This window comes from Macrotis lagotis, chromosome 8 (assembly GCF_037893015.1).
Source record: "Macrotis lagotis isolate mMagLag1 chromosome 8, bilby.v1.9.chrom.fasta, whole genome shotgun sequence".
NCBI lineage: Eukaryota > Metazoa > Chordata > Mammalia > Peramelemorphia > Peramelidae > Macrotis > Macrotis lagotis.
This window is the reverse complement of record NC_133665.1, coordinates 122678434-122701471: the sequence shown is the minus strand read 5'-3', so window position 1 is coordinate 122701471 and position 23038 is coordinate 122678434. Positions and strand designations below refer to the sequence as shown.

The 23038-nt window shown below is 33.9% G+C and overlaps 1 protein-coding gene across 1 annotated transcript; it reads right to left on the bottom strand.

Moving 5' to 3' along the window:
- Positions 1–14526: 14526 nt before the first annotated feature.
- On the bottom strand, positions 14527–21893 carry LOC141496536 (carbohydrate deacetylase-like). Its single transcript, XM_074199034.1, is given in 3 exon segments — positions 14527–15084; positions 21244–21683; positions 21809–21893. Coding segments are annotated over 3 exon segments (1083 nt in total).
- Positions 21894–23038: the final 1145 nt, after the last annotated feature.

Below are 23038 nucleotides of genomic sequence, written 5' to 3'. Positions count from 1 at the left end.
TGCTCCTGATTACAGTGGTTTTGTCTGTGCAAAACCTTTTTAATATAATGTAATCAAAATTACCTAGTTTGTTTTTAATGATGCTCTCCATCCTTGGTTAGATCCTTTCCATAGATCTGACAGGCAAACTATTCCTTAATATCCTAGCTTGCATATAATATTATCTTTTATGTCTAAATCCTTTATACATTTGGATTTTATCTTGGTATAGGGTGTGAGGTGTTGGTCTAATGCAAGATTCTGCTATACTAACGTTTTACTTTATGATGTTAGCCATTTGGTTTTCTTCTTTCTACTTTTAATCAAATTATTGCCAGAGATTTATCAATTTTATTGTTTTTTCATAAAAAACCAACCCTCGGTTTTATTTATTAGTTCAATAGTTTTATCACTTTTGATTTTATTAATTTCAGTTTAATTTTTTGAATTTCTAATTTGATATTTAATTGGGGATTTTTAATTGTTCTTTTTTCTAATTTTTAATTGAATTTTTAGTTCTTTGATCTATTCTTTCTCTGGTTAGTTCATGTAAACATTTATAGATATAATATATTGCCTGATAACTGCCTTGTCCGTATCACATAAGTTTTGGTATTTTATTTTGTTGTTGTCATTATCCAGGATGAGGTAATTAATTCTTTCCATAATTTGTTGTTTGATATATCCATTCTTTAATATGAGCTTTATTTAGGCTCCAAATGGTTTTAGGTCTATCTCTTACTGGTCAATTATTGCATGTGATTTTTATTGCATTATGATCTGCAAAAGATATATTCTCTATTGATTCTTTCTTGCTCTTGATTATTAGGGTTTTATGCCCTAGTACATGGTTAATTTTTGTGTAAGTGCAATTTAGTGCAGAACCAAAAGTATATTACCTTCTAGCCTATTCAGTTTTCTCCAAAGGTGTATCATGCCTAGGTTTTCTAACAATCTATTTATCTCCTTAACTTCCTTCTTGTTCATTTCATGGAAAGATTTATCTAAATCTCATAGAGGGAGTTTGAGGAGTCCCAGCAGTAGTTTTGTTGTCTATGTCTTCCTGCAACTCAATCAACTTCTTCTCTAAGAATTTGGCTATGATACCACTTGCTGTATACATATTTAGTATTGTTGTGTTTCATTGTCTATATCCTACTTTTTCATTGTCTATATCATCCTTTAAGGAAGATATAGTTTCCTTCCTTATCTCTTTTAACAGTATCTATTTTTGAAGCTGCTTTGTCTAAGATAAGGATTGTTACCCCAGTTTTTTTCACTTCAGCTGAAGAAAAATGTATTTTCCTCCAACCTTTTACCTTTACTCTATATGTAAGTCTCTGCTTCAAATGAGTTTCTTGTAAGCAGCATATTGTAGGATTCTCGTTTTTAATTCACTCTGTTCTTTGCTTACATTTAATGGGAGAGCCCATCCCATTCACATTCAAAGTTATAATTACTACCTCTTTATTGCCCTCCAAGCTAACTTTCCTCTGTTTCTATTTTTCCCCTTTTGTCACTTTATCCATTTTCCCTAGTATGTTTTTTCTGAATACAGCCACCTTTAGTTTTCCTCCTTATATGAAGTCACCTACCCTTTCTTTCCCCTTTCCTTTTGCCACTTCTTCCTTCTCTTCCTTCCATTAGTTCCTCTTTCCACCCGTCACCTTTCCCTTTTTAATACTTGAAAGGTAAGATAAATTTCTTAACATAACTGAGTGTGAGTATGGTAACTTTAAACAAATCTTATGAGATTTAGGCAGTTCTCTCATCTTCCATTCTTCCCCTCTATTGCAATAGGTGCTTTGTATCTTTTTACGTAATGTGATTTACCTCATTCACTCTCTTCCATCCTCCCATCTCTTTAATTTCTTCCTTTTTAAAGAAGTATTGCCTTGAAATCATTTTATCAGAGACATGGTTAAGTCTTGAATTACCATTATTTCTGGCTAAATATATTCTCTTTAACAGAGTTACAGTTCTGGAGAGTTATGAGAGTCTTTCTCCTAGTGGAGATATAGCTAATTTTATCTTATTGGATTGTAGACTATTTTTTATCCCTCCCTCCCTTTCTTCTATATTTTCATGTGTGTCTTGGTCTCCAGTTTGAAGCAATATTTTCTATTTAACTCTGGTATTTTCATCAGGAAAAACTGGAAATCTCCTATCATATTAAATATCCATCTTTTCCCCTAGAAGAGAAAGCTCAGTTTTTGTGGATTGTGAATTCTTGGCTGCATTCTAAGCTCCCTTGCTCTTTAGAATATTGCATTCCAGACCCTGCCATCCCTTATTCTTGATGCAGCCAGGTCCTGTGTAATTCTTACTGTGTCTCCTTGATATATAAATTATTTCTTTCAGGCTGCTTATAAGATTTTCTCTTTAATCTGATAGTTCTGAAATTTGGCCACAATATTCTTTGCTATTGCCATTTGAGGATCCCTTTATGGAGGGACTTAATGTATTATTTCAATAACTATTTTGCCCTCTGGTTCCATGATGTCAAGGCAATCTTCCATCACTAAATCCTGTAATATTAAGTCCAGTTTTTTTCTCTTCAAAATTTCAGGGAAGTCAATGGTTTTTAAGTTGTCTCTTCTAGATCTATTCTTGAGAACAGTGTTTTTGCCAATGAGGAATTTTACATTATCTTCTATGTTTCTGATTTTTTTTTGGTTTTCTTTAACAAATTCTTGTTGTCTCATGAAGTCATTAGTTTCCAGAGACTCCATTCTTATTTTTTTAACGAACAATTTTCTTCATTTACCTTTTGCAACTCCTTTTCCTGTTGTTCAATTCTATTTTTGAAGGAGGTTTCCATTTGTCCAATTTAAGTTTTGAAAGAATTATTTTTTTTATTTTTCCAATTGTATTTTCCAAGGATTAGTTTTCTTGTTACAAGGAATTAAACTTCTCTTGGGCTTCTCTTTTCCCAAATTTTCCTTTTTTAAATTCCTTCCTGATTTCTTTAAGGAAATTATTCTGGGCTGGAATCCAAATTATATTCTCAAAATTTCTAGCTCTTTCTGAGTTGGTGTCTTTACCTTCTAGGTAGTTTTCTATGGATCCCCTTGATGCTGGCCTTTCTTCATTTTCCTAAGATCTTGTGTTGGGGAGGGACTGGTTCACAGAGGTTTGGTGTTGAGATCCCTGGAGGCTATTACTCACTGGGTTTAGTAACTCCAAGTTGCCTGGCCAATAGAGGCAGCTGCTTGTCTTCTCTGGAGTGTCTGTGATATTGATTTGAGACCCTCTCCTTAGACCTGGAGGGGGGAGAGTTGAACTGCTGGATACTTTTACCCTTGAATAGTGTGGGCTGGGACCTGGGGTGAGTTATTTAGTCTCCCTGTTCAGCTGAGGGAGCTCAGCTTCCCATACCTAAACCTGGGGGAAGGTGGGCTGTTACCATGCTTGTTCTGGTAAGTGAATTCTACTGAAATGAAAGTATGGAGTCTGCAGTCCTCCAGACTACCAGAACCCAGGGGATTGATGCCAGCTGCACTCTGCAACTCTCTGATCTGGAACTTGCCCCTCCAGTCCCACTGAACTACCCCAGAGAGCTACTCTCATAGTCTAGTTTTCACCCCAACCCTGATGGCTCTCTGCTCTCTGCCCCTAGCTCAACCAGGATTCCCAAAGACAGACATTTTTAATAGATATTCTTCTCCTAGCTTCTTTTTCTGGGTTTTGTCTATCAAATTCCTGTTAAGAGGTTTGTTTCATATTATATATGAAGGAAGATCAGGAGAACTTAGCACAATACCTGTCTTCTCTTTACCATCTTGGCTGGAAATCTCCCCTTTTCATAATTTTATGGAAGCTCTATGAAAGAATGGAAATAATATCTACTGAGTACCTGTGGGTAGGCTGCAATGTGCATCAGCCATCTACTGTGATTCAATCCACATCAATGAGATCATAACTTCATTTAAGTATTCAAATAATTATTACTTACAATATTAATTTTAAAGATAAATACATAATTTACATTTATATAAATATAGCATATATCTAAATAATAGTTTAATATCCTAAATATTTGGAAATAATATTACTGTGAATCTAATACTTTCCTCCTGATTTATAGAACTATCTCATATATTCTTTCATGGAAAATGGCAATGATTTATAAAAAGAAATTAGATAAAATATTTTATCATATCATAGAAAGAATGCTTTTTATAATTCAATTCCAATGACAATTATAACAATTGAGATTTCAATTTGAAAATGCTTACTTCAAAGCAAAAGTTTTATAATTGTAATCTGTGGTGAATGAATTTAAGTTACTGAATAATATTTTCTTAAAAAGTGCAGCTTAAAATAAGCATTACTAGGAAAAGGAAAAAATAGTATTTTGGAGAGTGAAAAAAATATTTCAATGATTTGTAAAGAGATTGTTTAAAAGATATTGCTGCTTGAAAAACTGATAATGTATTCAGAAGTTACATTTTTTTCTCTGTGTGTAAATATCTGTCAGTACTTTTTCTGCTTTCACCACCTGAGTTCTAATTTCAGGGAAATAAATTTACATTTAAATTTCATTTTCTGAGTCATCAAAAGATAAAACTTTATTTTTAGCTCCCTTTTGATTGGTCACATGGTAGGATATTTGAACTAGAAATCCAAATTTCTTTACAAAGATGGATATATAGATAGATAGATAGATAGATAGATAGATAGATAGATAGATATAGATATATCTGTAAAATCTGTGAGGGACCCTAGAGATCACAAAATCCAAGCTTCTAATTTTATAGATAGATAAAGAGATTTGAAGTCAAAAAATAATTTTTCTAACTACTAACTCCAGGTTCTCCAAATTTGTAGGAATTCCAATTGAACTTACTTAGAGGAATAGGTCATTCTAATTTTATAAATCGGTGAATCTGTGACTAGTGAATATGATATTTCAGGGTTCATGCTACCTAGGTCAGTATGAAAATAGAATAAGATTATTGCACAAGGAACCAGAAATTTAGTGTTATATCTGTACCTTGACAATAAGTAGTTGTTTTGAATAAATAATGTTATATCTTAGGGCTTCTGTGACTTCCTCTGTAAAATGAGGTATTTAGTTTAGGAGAACTCTAAGGTCCTTCAAATTCAATGACTCAGTAACAATATCATAGTAAATTAGAAAGAACTCTGAATATTACAACTAATTTGAATGATGAGTAAAAAATGTTTGAAATGTAATTAGGAAGACATGAATTCAAATCTAGACTTAGTCACTTACTAGTTACATGACACTGAGAAAGTCATTTAACTTCTAGCTTCCTCAGTTTCCTTATGTTTACATTGGAGAACTTCTAGGATACTGGCAAGTTTCAAATGTGTTAATATTTATAAGGAGCTTTGCAAACCTTAAAATGCTATTTAAATACTAATTGCTATTGTTGTGGATTGATAATTGTTGATATTGTTTGTTTGGTTGGTGTTGTTATGAAACCTGGCTATGCTACTAATGAGCTAAATGATTTTGAATTACTGATTAGCTCTCTAAATTTCAGTCTTTTCATCTAAAGTTATGTGATTTGTTTGCATACTAATAATAACAAAGATAACCTCAAAATTCTAATTCTTATGATGAATTATACCTTAATATCTATGTAAGAATGACCTCCATTAAAGGCACTGACAATGTAACTCATTTTCTAATCCAAGTTAGAAGAGTTCTTACAACTCATGTATATTAGAATTCCAGAGTTAGATTACATGTTAGAAGTCATATACTGGTTAGTTTTAAGACAGAATTAGGAAAGTTAGCATGGTACTAAAAATAGTAATGGAAGAGATTTAATTTTCAGATTGATAGAAAATAATTCTTACTTTGATATTTGATTTATTTAAAAATAATTTTAGTAAACAAGGTAATTTTTCTGATTTGATACTCACAAAAGTCTAATAACAAATTACATTTATTATATCTATATTTTAGTTGATATAATTGAGGAGGACTAAAATTAGATAACTTTCCCAGTCTCACACAGTAACTGTCTGGGTCTTTCTGACTTTGAGTCTAGCACTTGATCCACTACCCTCATGATAGGTGTGAAAGTAAAATTATATTATTGAGAAAAAACTAATAAGATTAAATAGATTGCTTGAAAAGAAAAAGGAAAGTTAGAATGTAGGGATGAGTAAAAGTGAAAATGCTTAGCTTCACAATATGTGGTGATATATCTATAAAAAGCATATCTGAGACCTAGTTAGATATTGTGCATGAGAAATGATTGAAAAGCTCAACATGTGAATGAAAAGTATAGGAACAAGGGTTACAAAATATGCAATGCAGCCAAGTAATTGTACTTTATATATAGTGTTCCAACCCAACAACTTAGAAAAATAGAAATATGCACAAAATATAGAGAAATGAAAGACATAATCTCCAGATAGGAACAGAGAAGGATAACAAAATAAAAACTCTTCAAAAGTAGAATTTAAACTCTTATAAGAGTTCATATTGGTTCCATAATTAACTCATCATTTGTTTTTTGCCAGGACAAGCAGATTCACAGTATTTTGTTTCAAGATCCAAGCATGGAAGATCCCACTGATGTTCTACCACCACTCATATAAAAGAAGAAATGTACTCATAGATTGATTATTCACAGCAATATAATATGGGGAAGGGAATAGATGGGATAAAGTGAATGAAGGGCAAGAGGTTTTTATATACAAGGAAAAGAAGATTGGATATCAAGTTTGATAACTATGTTCATTTATTTTTCACCTCAAAGCATATAAGGGAGTTTAGGTTTAGGTGGTCAGTATGGAATAAAGGGTACCACTGTTATAGAAGTTTTAGGGGACAGGAGTAAAGACAGTAGCAAGAGGAAATACACTATAAAGATAAGGAAAATGTCTGAAATTCCAAAATGCTTGAGCTTATTTAAATCCCAAAGAAAAAATATAGATACAGGATAAATTTTAATCAAGAGAGGAGAAATCATTATATCAGGGGGGATTGTGAAAATTTCTTTCTGGAAATAAAAACCAACACACATTGTTTAAAATAAAAACTGCAGTTTGTAAAGCTGCAACAACTTTAAGGGAAATGCTATTTTAAGCAAGGACTAAAATAAGCAAAAAGTGAAATTCCTAATATAAGGAGGGGTTAACCATGAGTTTAAGGTTCAGCTTTTCCTCTAATTCATCAACAAAGAAGTCAGAGGGGAAATGTAAATATCAAGCTAAACCTTTTTATCAGCCCTTGCTTCCTTACAAGAAAAAAAAAAAAAAGATAAGGCTAGAATAGATGATGTTTGAGGCCTAGTCTGTCTTCAGATCAATGATGTTAAATACAGAAGGATCATCAAATTCCATCAGATTCGTGTCATCAGATAGAATATTACACCTTTTCTCTTCTTCTCTCAGCATTCAATTTTTGGAAAGCTTAGTCATAAACAACCACTTTTATTTGACTTTTATTTTATTTTCAATGTTTTTTTTTCATCCATTTGTACATGCATATTTAGAAGTTACAAAATTTCTCTTCACCTTTCCTTCCCACTCACTTCCCCTTAGTGTGGAACAGTCGGGTCAACATTTTACATACATATGTTAAACATATTTAGAAATTAGTAATTTTTGGCATGAGTAATTAGGATTAAGGAAAAGAGATACATGAAATATTTTTTATAAAATGTTCATAAGATTCAGTAGGGGTGTTATTTTCTTGTGTTTTATTTTGTTTTTTTTTCTTTCAGTGGTTGGGGATAATATAATCCATAACCAGTCTAATACAGTTGTCCTAGCTCTCTGGACTGTCAAGAGGAGTTACAGTCATCATGGTTGTTCATCTCATAATGTTGTTGATGTGTACATTGTTCTCTTGGCTTTACTCCCTTCAAGAGATGATACCTCGTTGTTTGAATTTGCATTTCTCTAATCAACAATTATTTGGAGCATTTTTTGTATGATTATTGATAATTTTAACTTCTTCATCTGAAAACTGTCTATTCATATCCTTTGACCATTATCATTTGGGAAATGATTTCTGACCTTATAAATTTGATGCAGTTCTCTATATATTTTAGAAATGAGACCTTTATCAGAACTCCTGATGGTAAAGAACATTTCACAGGTTTCTGCTTTCCTTCTAATTTTGACAGCACTGATTTTATTAGTGTAATCCATTTTTAATTTAATAAAGTCAAAATCATTCTTTTTTTCAGTATATAGTGTGCTCTAATTCTTGTTTGGTCATAAATTTATGCCTTTTCCATAGATCAGATAAATAGAGTATTTTTGGTCTATTAAATTATCCATGGTTTTGCTCTTTATGTCTAAATCCTGTACCCATTTAGACCTTATTTTGGTATAGGGTGTGAGATGTGGAACTAGGCTTAGTTTTCACCATACTATTTTGCAGTTTTCCCAACAATTTTTGTCAAATAGTGAGTTCTTATCTCAGTGTTTAATAATGTCTTTGTGTTTCTCAAATAGTAGATTGCTGTCGTCATTTGCTGCAGGTTCTTTTGAACCTATCTTGATCCACTGCTCCATTACTCTACTTTTTAACCAGTACCAGACAGTTTTGATGGCTGCTGCTTAACAGTATGATTTTTGATCTGCTACAGTTGGCCACCTTCCTTTACATTTTTTTCCATCAGTTTCCATGCTATTCTTGTCCTTTTGTTGCTCCAGATAAATTTTGTTACTATTTTTTTCTAGCTTGGTAAAGTAGTTATTTGGTAGTTTGATATGACATTGAATAAGTCATTTAATTTAGCTAGAATTGTCATTTTTTTAATTAGCTCAACCTAACCATAAGCATTTGACATTTTTCCAATTATTTAGATGACTTTATTTGGTAAAGAGAGCTTTGTAATTGTGCTCATACAGTTTCTGGTTTTGTCTTGGGACCTAGATTCCCAAATATTTAATATTGTTTACAGTTATTTTAAATGGAATTCCTTTTTCTGTCTCTTGCTCTTGGACTTTGTTGTTCATATATAGAAAAGTTCATGATTTATGTGGGTTTATTTTATATCCTGATTCTTTGCTGAATTTGTTAATTCTTTTGAGGAGTATTTAAGATGATTTTCTTGGGTTCTCTAGGTGTACCATCATATCATATGCAAAGTCAATGTTGTTCTCAAACCTTTCCATGGAACATCCAGGGAATTCTGAATGGTTCTTTTACAGGTTTCCATTAGTAAATTACACATTTTCCCCCATTAAATTCATATTTCATTGTTATATATAGTTGATCCTAGTTTCTTAAGTATCCTAATAGCTATGCTTGGTCTCTTCCAGTTCCTACCAAACTGGAAAACTTTTAAATGTGCAACTGATGACAAACAATGCATTTCATCTAATAACCAACTTATCTAATTTATTAAAGTTTCATTAACATGTTTGAAGAAGGAAGATAGGAAGAGAAACACAGTGAGAGAAGAGATAGAGAGAGAGAAACAGAAGGAATTAGCTTTTGTTAGGGAGCGTTGTGTGTGAGAGCACTGTAAATTATCTTCAGTTGGTGTCCTTGAGTGCCACAGTCTTATTTTACTAAGTGCCATGGGAGTGGGAATGGATTAATGTTCTGGTAAGGATATTTAAGCACTGGTATTTGTTTCAATAAATGGAGTACTTGAGAATCTTAGAGAACTTGTCATCCTTGTCTTCTCTTATTTCCCACCCCTTTTCTCTCATCCCTTCAACACTTACCTGGGCAAAGATTGAGGAAGTCCAGAAAGGGACTCAACATATGATTTACAAACTGGGACTCAACAAATTGGTGCCTGAAATGGGACTCAACATATGGCACCTGTACAGGAACAAGAAGGTGGAGTTATCTGAGTGAAATCCAAAATAAGGACACAGCAAATACAGGCAACAGAACCAGGTGACATCCCAGAGCAGAGGACTCTGGAGAAGCTAACAGATTTACTTGTTCCTAGGGGGTTGATTTTAATCAAGGAGGTGTAAAGTGAAAATGGAAAGACAAATGGTTTTCAACAGTGAGGAGTCAGAACAAAGTAGATTCTCAGAGGCACTGCCCCAGGGGATGGAGCTTCATCCTCAGGTAGCAGTCTGCCACTGAGTACCAGTGCCATGAACAGGATGCAGAGAACCCACTCCCATGGCTGTGAATGGCACACTAGCTGTGCTTCATGTGTTGAGAGAAGGTGTTACATGCTATTGGACATTTTGTTATGGTGATAGCTACTGTTCACAAAATCCAACAACTCCAAATTTTACTGTCAACATCTAAAATAATTTCAAATGCTCTGTCTCATTTTCTGCCACACTCATCCTCTGCAGAGGGAGGTGGGAGGGATAAGGGAAATCTTTGTTTTTTGAAACTTTGAAATTCAAACCCTTCTCTCAAAAACTTATTTTAGAAATCAAGGAACCCCCATTCCTTCTTCCTGGATTGGGGAGGATAAGGGGGTTGGGCAATGACTATGTTTTTCAGTAGGTTTTTGATTGGGAAACTCCATGGTTAATTAGTTGAGAGAAAAGCAAAAGATTTTTTTCTGGGATTGGGAAATTTGGATTTTTTTTTTCCAAATGAAGTCTGTGCCTATGGTTTATATTTCTGTTGACTAGTCTTGATTGGATATGTGTGTATGTGTGTATTTGAACATCTATAGGGAATTTTTCATCTCTCTATTGGTCTGGACAGGTGGAAGAATGTTTCTATATTCTGAGGTCTGGTACTGGTCAGGGTATCAATATCAGCTTGGTAAATATGATACAAGAGAATTCTTTTCTGTGTTTGTGTTAATGTCTAAACTCTGAAATAGGTAAAGTTAAATGTTATTCCTTTTATTTTGTGTTTTAAATTTAATTGTTTTGAAAGGTTTTTTGCTGGCAAAAGAAAAAACTTTGTAATCTTTGTTTGTAAATTGGGGATAAAAGGTATTTCAAGGAATTTGGGAATATTGGTTTTTACTATTGTTTATACTACTTTTGAACTTTTGTTTATAATTCATGTGGCATTCATTATGTAATAATTTTGTTTCAAAAAAGGCAAGAAGGGGGATATGTTAGGGATTGTTGTGTGTGGACTCACTCAAAATTATCTTCACCTGATGTCCTTGAGAACCAGAGTCTTGTTTTACTAAGTGCCTCAGGAGTGGGAGTAGATTAAGGACCTGGGAGGGATATTTAAGCAGTAATATTGGTTCAATAAACAGAGTACTTGGGGTTCTTGGAGAATTTGTCATACTTTTCTTCTCTTGTCTCTCTTGTTTCCTGCCCCTTCAACATCACCTGGGGAAAGATTGAGGGAGTCCAGAAAGGGACTCAACATATGTTGTCCAAACTGGGACTCAACAAACTCTATATTTTTTATCAATTCATAGCTAAAGTAATTATAAAAGTGATATTCTGGATCAAAGATGGACAGTGTGATGGAATATTCCAGATGAAGAAATTGAAGGCCACATGAAAAAATTGCCTTACTTAAGGTAACACATTTAAACCTGAGTTGCCTGATACAATTCTAGTACTGACTAAATTCTCTCCCACACTCTGTGTATCTATATCAGTGCATTATATATCCAATTTAGTTATAAAAGGAAATATTTACACCAAAGCAAACCATTCTGTAGGATAAAATTCAAATATAGATATACTGTTCCAATTACTAATCTGAGACAACTGGTGATAAATTATACAATTTGTTGATCACATATGCTCAAAAAAAATTGCACTTGCCTTCAAAATACTAAGCCATTTCAGTTATATTGATCATTTTTTCCTTTAAAAGAGTAATCAGCTTCCTATGTAAAGATAATTAGAAGCAAGGACTGTTTGGGGCTTTGAATACTTTCATAGTAGCACCTTGTTGCTTTTGTTTTATAATCCAACATATTTGTCAGCCAAACAAATGTGCTGTTGTTTATTCCTTGCATTGAAGCATATATCAAATAATTATTTAACAGTGTCACTAGATTTGAAAAGTAGATATATCAAAAAGTATATCTAATGAAGGTGTCAGTTGGAGCTAGTTAGAAACCATGAACTGATATAGATGATGTTTGTAATCATACTTTGGTTAGAGTCAAGCAAGACAAATATTTCTCTCTTTCTCTAATAAAATTATTGTAAAATAATCTCAAACTTTACAAAGATTTAAAAACATTATTAATAATAAATTTCAGTGGAAACTCAGTTACTGAGTCAGAACGCACCAAAGTCAATAAAAGATTGATTTATTCAATATTGGTGCTTTTTCGTGTGTATGTATATGAATATATGCATGTTTATAATATAACAATGCATTTTGGTATAATTGTGAATTGTTCAACAATTTTTGCAAGTAAATTAGAATTCAGCCAAGAAAGTGAGTAAAATGTTCCTGCCCTTAGACCTAGAAATTTCCTTTGAAGGCATATGTACCAAATACTAAGCAATTTTTCCTGATGGAAAAGCTAATTCACAGGTAATTTGCTATAAAGAATTGACAGCTCAAATTAGGTTAATTTAATTCGTGGTTAATTGAGTGAAATCATGATTAATTAAAAAGGAAACTTATTTTGAAAAATCTAAATCTCTGAATTTAAAAAAAATGACAAAGATATCTGAAACTATATTTAACACAATACTATATGGTTTTATTGTTTTTATGAATATGAGAGGAAAACAAAAATATTGTGTCGCTGTTTTTTTCTGTTGCCATTTTCCAATGAAATAGACAGTGGTAATTCTATTTTACTTTACACTAAGAATACTTACTTCTCAAACTATATGAACAGTATGGATAGCTGTTGAAGAAAGTCTTCAGTTTGGGAAAAAAAAAAAAAAACTAATGCCAAAAATGATAAATGAGTGATCTCTTAATACCTGAAAAAATAATATTTAAAATATGTATAAATGTAAAAAAAAACCTTTTCATATATTTCTTCCATTAGACTTTGAGCTTCTTTCAACAAAAAATATTTTTTGCAGCTTTTTTTTTTGTTTTCCCCAGTTGATTTGAATAGCCCTAGAGATAGCTACCATTAGATACAAACATGCGTGTGTTTCTGTGTGTGTGTGTGTGTGTGTGTATGGGGGTGTTTGTCAATAGTTGAAATAAAGATCCCTGACTCCAAATCTAAAACTTGCCAGTATATTATGCTACTTTTGCCTTATAGGAAGAATTTTTTGTGTAATTTGAGGGAGAACTTTAATTTTTATTGGTATTTTGTTTTTCCAAATATTTGTTATAAAAGTTTTTCAACATATATCCATATACCTATGCATATTTTTAAGTAACAAAATTTCCTTCCATCCTTTTTTCCCACCCCACCCTGCCCTGAGAGGTACACAGCCAAGTTAATATTGCATATACATATTTGTGATATACATGTTTACAGATTAGTCATTTTTGATATGAGGAATCAGGATTAAGTAAAAGATATACATAAGAGATTTTTTTACAAAAGTGAATCTAAATCATCAGATTCTGAAGGATTTTTTCTTTATAGTTTTGTTTTGTTTTTATTTATTTTGATGGGGGTAACATAATCCATAGCCACTAATAATGGTTGTCCTAACTCTCTGAACTGCTAAGAGGAGCTGCTTCCATCAAGGTTGTTCATCTCACAATGCTGTTATTATTGGGTACACTGTTCTCTTAGTTCTCCCTTCACTCAGCATTAGATCCTATACTTCATTCTATGTTTCTCTAGATTCCAACCATTTATGGTTTCTTATAGAACAAGTTCTTATAGTCTTCCAACATATACCATAACTTGTTCAACAATTCCACAGTTGATGGACATGCCCTCAATTTTCTATGTTTTGCCACTACAAAAAGAAGTTATGAATGTTTTGTAACATGTGGGACTTTTCCAATATTTTATGATTTTTTTCTGTATATAGACCTAGAATTGGAATTGATGCATCAAAGGGTATGAACATTTTTATTGCTCTCGGACATAGCTCCATATTGCTCTCCAGAATGGGTGGACCTGCTCACAAAGGGAGAACCTTCTAAGAGTTATAGCCTTCCCAAAATGGAATGAGCAGCTTTGTAATTTGGTGAGAATGCCATGATATTGGATTTTTCAAGTAGAATAGGGAAGAGTGACACCAAAAATAGAGTAGACTAAATGTAGCCTAGTTTGTGACTTAACTCTTTTTTTTTTTTTTTTACACAGGGTCCCTCTCTGAGCAAACAGAGAAGGAGGGGAACATTTATTGTCTAGTATATGCCAGACACTTTACAAATAGTTCTCATTACAACCCCAGGAGGTATTATCCCCATTTTTCTGTTGAAACTGAAGAAGACAAGTGAAATGATTTGCCCAGGGTTACACAGCTAGTCACTGTCAGAGCCAGGATTCAAACTCCTGGCATCTAAATTCAAAATTCTCTCCTGCCCAGATTCCAGAGGCAGTGCTTTCTATACCATGCTAGGTTTCCCATTTGAACAATGGATGCCAGAGAGAGACAGGACTTGGAGATCTCATTTGAGTCCTTCATTTTACAGTCAAGGAAACAAGAAGTGACTTGTCCAGGATCTCCATCAGACAAATGATGGAGACAGGGCTGAATGGTAGACTCCTCCTGACTTAGATGGTGGACGTGGTCTCGCCACCAGCCTCATAAATCCTCAAAGGCACACAGTTTGATGCCCCTCTGCTGGTAAGACTTCTGGAGTTCAGGGTCTAGCAGGGTTTGCAGCTCATGTAGTCGCTCCCAGGACTGGGAGAAGACATCAGGCCCCTTCCCACAGCCACTGGTAGGTGAGACACTGGGGTGCCCAGGTTGGGTCACGAGCTCTAAGGTGATGACTTGGTCTCAGTGCTGAATATCCTCCTGGCTCAGGACACTCGCCACAGCCTGGTCAATGGCAGCCTCAATTCTGCTCACAGACATGTCTTTGCCCATAGTACTCAAACCAATGTACGCATTGGGCCACCAGAGGCCTAGCTCCGCAAACACCTCTTTAGCTGCCTGGGCATCCTTCTCCACCACCAAGGTGAAGGTCCACTGCTGGGGTTCCACCCACTGGCAGTGCCTCAGGCCGGGCTCCACTGGTACCCGGGTATAGCGGACCCCATGCTCCTGCAGTACCTCGGTGAACATCTGGCGCACCCCTGGGAGCACGTGAACATGCTGGTGACCATCCACGTGGGCAGACAGGCAGCCCAGCCATGACTTAACTCTTTAATATGTTAAAGTGTGATTGGGGGGGCAGCTAGGTGGTGCCATGGATAAAGCACCTGCCCTGGAGTGAGGAGTACCTGGGTTCAAATCCCATCTTAGACACTTAATAATTACCTAGCTGTGTGGCCTTGGGCAAGACACTTAACCCCATTTGCCTTGCAAAAACCTAAAAAAAAGCATGTCTTTAGGCATCATTTCATTCATCTGCAAAATGATGAGTTGTCTCATCTAAAATTCATTGACAAAGTCAGTCATTCTATGATCTTCTCTTAGGTATAAACATCCAAAGGGAGTCTCACCTTAAGAATTCTAAAAACACTTTCAAAAATCCCTTCTAATTCCCTAAACTCTTAAGAGCTTGAAAAAACACACAAATGTCTATTTTTTTTACCAATGGGGAAAGTTTCCCAAAGGATCAGGTGACCTCTTTTGTTTATTTTAAACTCTAAAAACCTACTTTACCCAAGAGATATTTTGGTTATCCTTAATAATTTGCTAAGGACTCCTCTTTTTGGGTTTTCTGAAAAGTAGGGAAGGAAATTGGCCTGAATGGTTAAACTACTGTTTCACTTAAATCAAAATATAGACATACACAATCTGTATCCCACATAGAAAATTCAGAAAAGGCAAAGAGTACATTGGAAAGAGAATTAGATTTAACATCAGGTGATTTAGGTTTTAATTTTGGTTCTTCACTTATGGTACTATAAGAACATCCTCTAATTTTTCTGGGCTTCAGTTTTTGAATCTTGTAAAATGATAGATTTATATTATATGTCTAAATTTCTGGATTTAATTATCTTGTGGTCCAGTGGATAGAATACTGGCTTTTGAGTCAGGAAGATGGAAGTTCTAATCTGGCCTCAATCACCTGCCATTTACTAGTTGTGTGACCTTAGGCAAGTCACTTAAACCTGATTGCCTTGGGACCTGGGCCATCTCCAGTCATCCTAGTTCATAGCTGGCCAATGGACTCAGGTGACTCTGAAGGAGAAAGTGAGACTGGTGACTTAGCGTAGCACTCCCTCACTCAAATCCAATTCACATGTTTGTCATGATATTACCTCCCTGATGTAATGACCTTCTTCAAAAATGAAGGGTAACCCCTTTATGAGACTCTGATCATAAATAAAGTATCAATGCTTTGGTATTATCTCTGGATTTATACATATATACTACCACACCTGTTTTCCAAAATGTATTCTGGAACCATTGAATTAGAGAATATAGACTAAGATACATTATGAAGTTGTTTCCCAGAATCCCATAGGAGGTACTGTTTTAAATATGGATGGTTCAAAAATACCTTTCTAGTCAATTTTGCTTGTAGTGCAGTCCATTGTCTGGGAATCAAGGAAAATATTATAGTAATGCTTCAGTCTTTGACATTTTATGAAACAATAATACCTCTCTCTGTGCAAAAAACTAAAGTCTTACATATTATACATTAAAATTGCATATTTTAAAGTGACCTTTGTGGTTTCTATAGTATCTGTTAGTTATTGTACTTCAGGGATGTTATTTGAATCTGATTCAACATTGTGTTACATGATGACATGGAGACAAGGTCCTCTCTCACCTTCTCTGATCATGACATGCAGGTAATGAGTGACTTTAATATCTATGCTAATCCTTCTGACTGCATCTGCTGTCTGAGGTTGACACAAGCCCCTGTGGCAGCAAAGAAACAGGGATCTAAATTACACTGAATATGCCTTGATTTTAATATGAAGGAAATTGTATTAACCAGTCACCTGTGGGTACATGTCATATGCTAACTCCTGCTTAGTTCAGAGCAGAGAGTGACTAGAGTTCTAATGAATTTCAAACTCAGATAAGATTGTTTCTCCCATTTTAGGTGTAAGGAATTACTATTACAGGGTGTGTTTATACATAAATTATAGATAGATAGATAGATTTATCTAAATATATGTGTGTGTATATATTTATATATGTAAATGTTAAATGGATCAAAGTTATACATACCTACTCAGAGAAGTTTTAGGTGTATGTGTATTTAAATAGATAGATATGTTTGTATATATTTTATATAAATACAATATGCATGAATATATGTGTAGGCATGTATTTTGCATACTTGCATGCATACATATATGTACATATCAGTTTGTATGTTGTGTAAACACATAGATTAAAAACACCAATGTCTCCACTAGCAATGAACAGTACATGTGTTTGTCTATGTATATGTGTGGGTACATTTGGAATCTTGATGTGTCTCTCTACACACTCACATACACATATACGTATATAGCTGTGTGTATGTATGCGTGCATGTAATATATCTTTATGTGTCTGCCTACTTATATGTATATTCCAAATCGATAGCAATAGTCAGTAGTCATCTTTTGTACATAGTAAAACATGCTAAGTTCTCAAAGATATACAAAGTTTAGATAAAATATAGTCCCTGATATTGTGGAAACTAAATTATAATAAAAAGACCCAAAATATATAAGAATTATCACAAATATCATGATCTTTACTATTAAAAGGCAAAAATGTTGTTAGATCCAAAGGAGGGAGAGGACTATCACTATTTCAGATTATTCATTTCCACATATATATTGTGATCTCATAGAAGATTTAGAATGTAGGTTTGGATCTTAATAGAACATTCAGGGATTGAAATATATGATGAGAAATCATTTTTGTAAAGCAGATGCTGAACGTGAAGGAAACACTATATCCAGAACAAATCATAAAAATTAGGACAATCCCACATGTTCCACAATATTCAGAGCAGCTCTTTTTTTGTAGTGGCAAAGAATTCTAAATTGAGGGGTTGTCCATCAGTTTGGAAATGGCCAAACAAGAACATGAACACTATGCAATATTATTATTCTTTAAGAAACCATAAATGGTTGGACTCTAGGGAAGCATGAAATAAGTTTCAGAATCTGATGCTGATTGAAGGGAGTAGAACCAAGAGAACAATGTACACATCAACAACATTGTGAGATGATCAACCTTGATGAAAGCAGTTCCTCTCAGCAGTTCAGAGAGCTAGGATAATTGTATTAGACAGGCTTATGGATAATGTTATCTCCTTGCAGAGGAAGAAAAACAAAAAACAAAACAAAACTTAACTAAACTAAAACTAAAACTAAAACTAAAAAGCCAAATCTTCAGAATCTGACAAACATTATATAAAAATTATCTCAGGTATCTCTTTCCCTTAACCCTAATTCCTCATACTGAAAATGACTAATCTGTAAACATGGAAAATGTCTATACAAAAATATGTATATACAATGTTAATCTGACTGCTGCTGAGGGGAGGGGGGGGTGGGAAGGAAGAGCGGAAGGAAATTTTGTAACAAAAATAAACCTGTGCAAAAAGATAAAGAAATTTTAAAAAGAGAAGGAAATGAATGAGAGTTATAAGCTATATAATATAGAAAGAAAAGAGACAAGTTTCGAAAAATGAACAGAAAATATTAGTTTTCAGTATTCAATTTAAAGATTTGGAGCCAGGGAGTGAAAGATAGGATTTCTTAGAAGATAAGAGAATCATATATATATATATATATATATATATATATATATATATATATATATATATATATATATATATATATATATATATATACATATATATATATATATATGTATATATATATATTTCCAAGTAGTCTTTCTTCCATGAAACTGTGGGAATCATGAGACTCATTTATATTCTCAACAATTAGGATAGTGCCTATTATCTATAATGTATTTTGAATAAATTCTTGTTGGCTGAATACCAGCTGACCTGGGGAAGTTATTCAATTTCTCTTTGCTTTGGTTTCCTAATGACCATGAAGGTAATTTCTAGGTCTAAATTAAAGATCTTTCCCTCACATTAACTTCTTTCTCTTTATTTTTTCATAAATTTGACATAGCAATCTTTTTGTAGTTTCCATTGTGCTATTTTCATTATTTATGATGCTTTTAAGTATAGTGTGATTTCCCTATTGGTATTGATTGATAATATCAATTTTTGTTATTACCTTGTCTGAAATTGTGTTTGTAATGAATGATAAATTGAAATTGCCTGCAACATTATACATATTATTTCTTTTCCTCCTTAATAACTCTAGATTTGATAGACTTCTGTCTATTCTTTGTAATGTAAGAAATATTTTTAACCTATTCATCTATTTGTTACTTTTAGTTGGGGAATTTAATTATTTCATTTAAGGGACTATAATCATTGTACTTTCTTCCATGAAACCCATAAGACATAAAACTGAACAAGCACTTGTGTATGAATTATTTTGTGTCATTTAATTTTTTGTTTATATTAATTTGATTCTTTTTTTGCCAATATGTCCTCTTTCCCATTGCCTTAAGGAATCTCAAATTTACTGAGTTGCCAATATTTATGTTATTCTCTGTCTTTCATTTCTTTTATATTCATTCTTTTATTAGCTCAGATAGGAGTACCTAATTTCCCTTCAATGTCCATACTTTCTTTTCATTGTATTAATGAGTATATATGATATATATATATATATATATCATATATATATATGTATATATGTCTGTTTGTCTATGTGTGTGTGTAAGTTGTATCTTATATCATATATACATATGTGTATATATAATATAATCTTTTTTTCTATCAGTAATCTTCCTTCTCTCTTTTCCACCCCAAATTAGAATGAAAGGAAAGCAAAAGAATTGTTACAAACAAGTATAATCTAACAATGCAAATTTTAACATTAAAAATGTTTCAAAAATGTGACTCAATCTGTATAGAATCCTTCCCCTCTTTAACAGGAAATTGACATCATGTTTCATCATTAGTCTTCCTGGATCATGGTTTGTCATTGTACTGATCAGTTACTAAGTCTTTCAAATATGTCTTTGTGAAGCTGTTTTCATTATATGAATTTTTCTTTAGATTTTGTTTACTTCACATTTCTTCAGTTCATGTATTTCTTCCCAGGTTTTTTCTGAAACCATTCTTTTAATCATTTCCTTTAGTATATCAGTGTTCTATCATATTTTCAAACCATATTTGCATAACAATCCCATCCCATCAGATTCCCATTATATGATAAATAAAAAAGCTATAAATATTTTTTGTTAATCTTTAGTTACAGCTTGTTTTTCGCAGTATAAATTCCACTCTTAATCTGCCCTATCTCTACTTTTTTGGTATTCTTTCCCACCCATTTCCCTGTTTTATTTATGTGTGTGTGTGTGTATATATGTGAGCATACATAAAGACATTGCATATTTACTTACATACCCAAATAAATATATGTACACATATACATATATGTGTGTGCATACACATATATTCTTCATTGACAAAGAGAACCAAAATTATATCACTGTGTTAGAGACATTACAGTATATCTGACTATGTCTAATCAGACCAATCCCAGTTTGTAATACTCTATGATAGGTCTGACACAGACAGTTCATATCAACAGTTAGAGTGGGTTCTCTAAACTTGTGCATCCCATGTTTGCTTTAAGCTCTTTCAATTCTTCTGGATTCACAGAACACAGCACTATGATGAGGGCATACTATGATGGGTGGTCGTGTTCTACTTTCTTACCCCAAAGTTATTGACTCCAAGGCTTGTGTTCTATCTACTGTGCCACCTGGCTACCCCTATCCCAAGTTCTCAAGAGAAATTTTTAGTGCCCTTGCATAGATTTTTCTGACCCCATTATGAGTGTTTGCCCTTTGTAAATTCCCAGAAAATTACTTTTGCAAGTGTATGCTTGGCATTCTAACAGTGTGGCCAGCCCATCATAGTTGTGCTCTCTATAGTAAAGTTTGAATGCTTATCAGTTTAGTTTATGAAAGGACCTCAGTGTCCAGTATCTTCTTCTGTCAGGTGATCTTCAGAATTTTCCTAAGACAATTTAAATGCAAGTGGTTTGGTTTCCTGGTATAGTGCAGGCAGATTGTGAAGGTTTCATAAATATACAACAATGAGGTCAGCACAATGACTCTGTAGACCTTCACTTTGTGAGTCAGTATAATCCATCTTCTCTCCAACACCTTCTTTTGGAGCCTTCCAAACATGGATAATGCATGTGTCAACCTCATTATCAATGTGTACCTCCCTGGAACATATACTGCTAAGATAAATGAATTTACCTTGACCTAGATCATCATGCTGACCTCAGCAGCAGCCATCACAGTGCGGAATTGGTGGAAGTGGAAAGGATGGGCTACTGCCAGGTACCTGTCAAAGGAAATGCAGCAGAGGAAGCCCACACTGATGTAAATGTTCTCATAGAGAAGAATGCCACAGATCTTACAAGACAGGTCTCCCTGGGGCCAGTCATCATGCTGTAGAACATACTGAAGCCAGAAGAGCAGAGAACAGATATAGAGGTCAGCCACAGTCAGCTTGTAGAGGTAGACCCCCAGTTCATTCTTAGCCTTCATCTGCAGGTAACCAGAGTAGAGTGAGAGGCAGTTGACTGGGAAGCCCATCACCAACACTAAAACATATACCACTGGAGCCACAGTCTGGTGAATGGTATGGTCAATGGTACTGTTGATAGTGAAATTGTCTGTTGCATTGTTCCCCATCTTCTGGCCAAGAATTACTTGCCCTTCAAGGAGTTAAAAGATAGTCTACCTTTCTCAGTTCCATTTTGTTTGTAGGGACTTGGAATTTGATATCCATGCCATCCCTAGGTCATGGTCAAAGGGTTGCTTTTATCTCTAGAACACATACCCCTGAGAGCCGGCTGAGGTGAAAGCGGCTTTGGTTCCTGGGATGTGTCTAGGGGAGTCCTCAGGCAGTCGGATGCCACGGCCATCCAGGCTACCCTGCCCACATCCCACATCCCACAGCCCAGCTCTCCCGGTCCAGTTCTTTCTTCTATAGACTAGTTTCTTTTTTCATTTTCTCTTCTGATACTCTCAATTCACTCATAAATAAATAAACAAGCAAAGAAACAAACAAATAAATGAGTTGATGAATGAAGGAATAGTTAATTAATTGAATGAATGAATGATTGATTGATTTCCAAAAATATTACTACATCCATTTCAGGAATGTTAGTTTAATCTGTGTCTAAGTTTTTTGAGTTTTTCTTTAAGGCTTTGATTATAAATGTCATAGAGTTGTTTTCTTCTGAATTGTGATTTGATCATCCCTGTCCCCTCATGTAGATTCCCCTTTTTGTTCTTATTCCTCCAGGCTTTTTACTGATTTCACATTTGCTTTTAAGACTAGGTTGTGTGTACTATAAAGGGAGGAACATGAAGGGTCATTTATTCAGTCAACAAACATTTATTAAAACAAGTATTACATGTTAGACCATATGATGACTGTTGAAGATAAAAAAGGCAAAACATAGACTTTGCCTTCAAGGATCTTACAGTCTAATGAGGAAGAAAACATGTAAACAAATAAATACAAAATATCCAATGTATATAATATATGCATATTTCTTTCAGTATGCTAATGCTATTGGATAAACAGCAAATAATGAGAAAAAGAAGATACTCAAATTAAGAGATATTAGAGTTTCCTACAGAAGGTGGAATTTTTCATTGGGACTTAAAGGTAGTCAGGGAGGTCAGAAGTCCGATCAGAGGAGATAGAAAATTCCAGACATTGGGGAGAGCTAGGCAGAATGTTTGGAGCCAAGAAATGGATTGTTATGTTCATATAACCAGGAATTCAATGCAAGTGGGCAAGATGTAAAAAAGCATAGAAGAATAGGAATGGGGTAGGATAATATTTTGCATTTAATTCTAGAGATAATAAGAAGCTGCTGAAGTTTATTGAGCAAGGGAGAGGGGGTAACTTGACAGGATCTGACTTTTAGGAAAATTCCTTTAGTACTTAATGGAGAATGGATTGGAATGGGGAGAAATTCAAAACAGGCAGACTTACAATCATGGCATTGCAAAAAAAAAACAAAAAAAAAAAACAGGCATAAGTTATTGCCAGCCT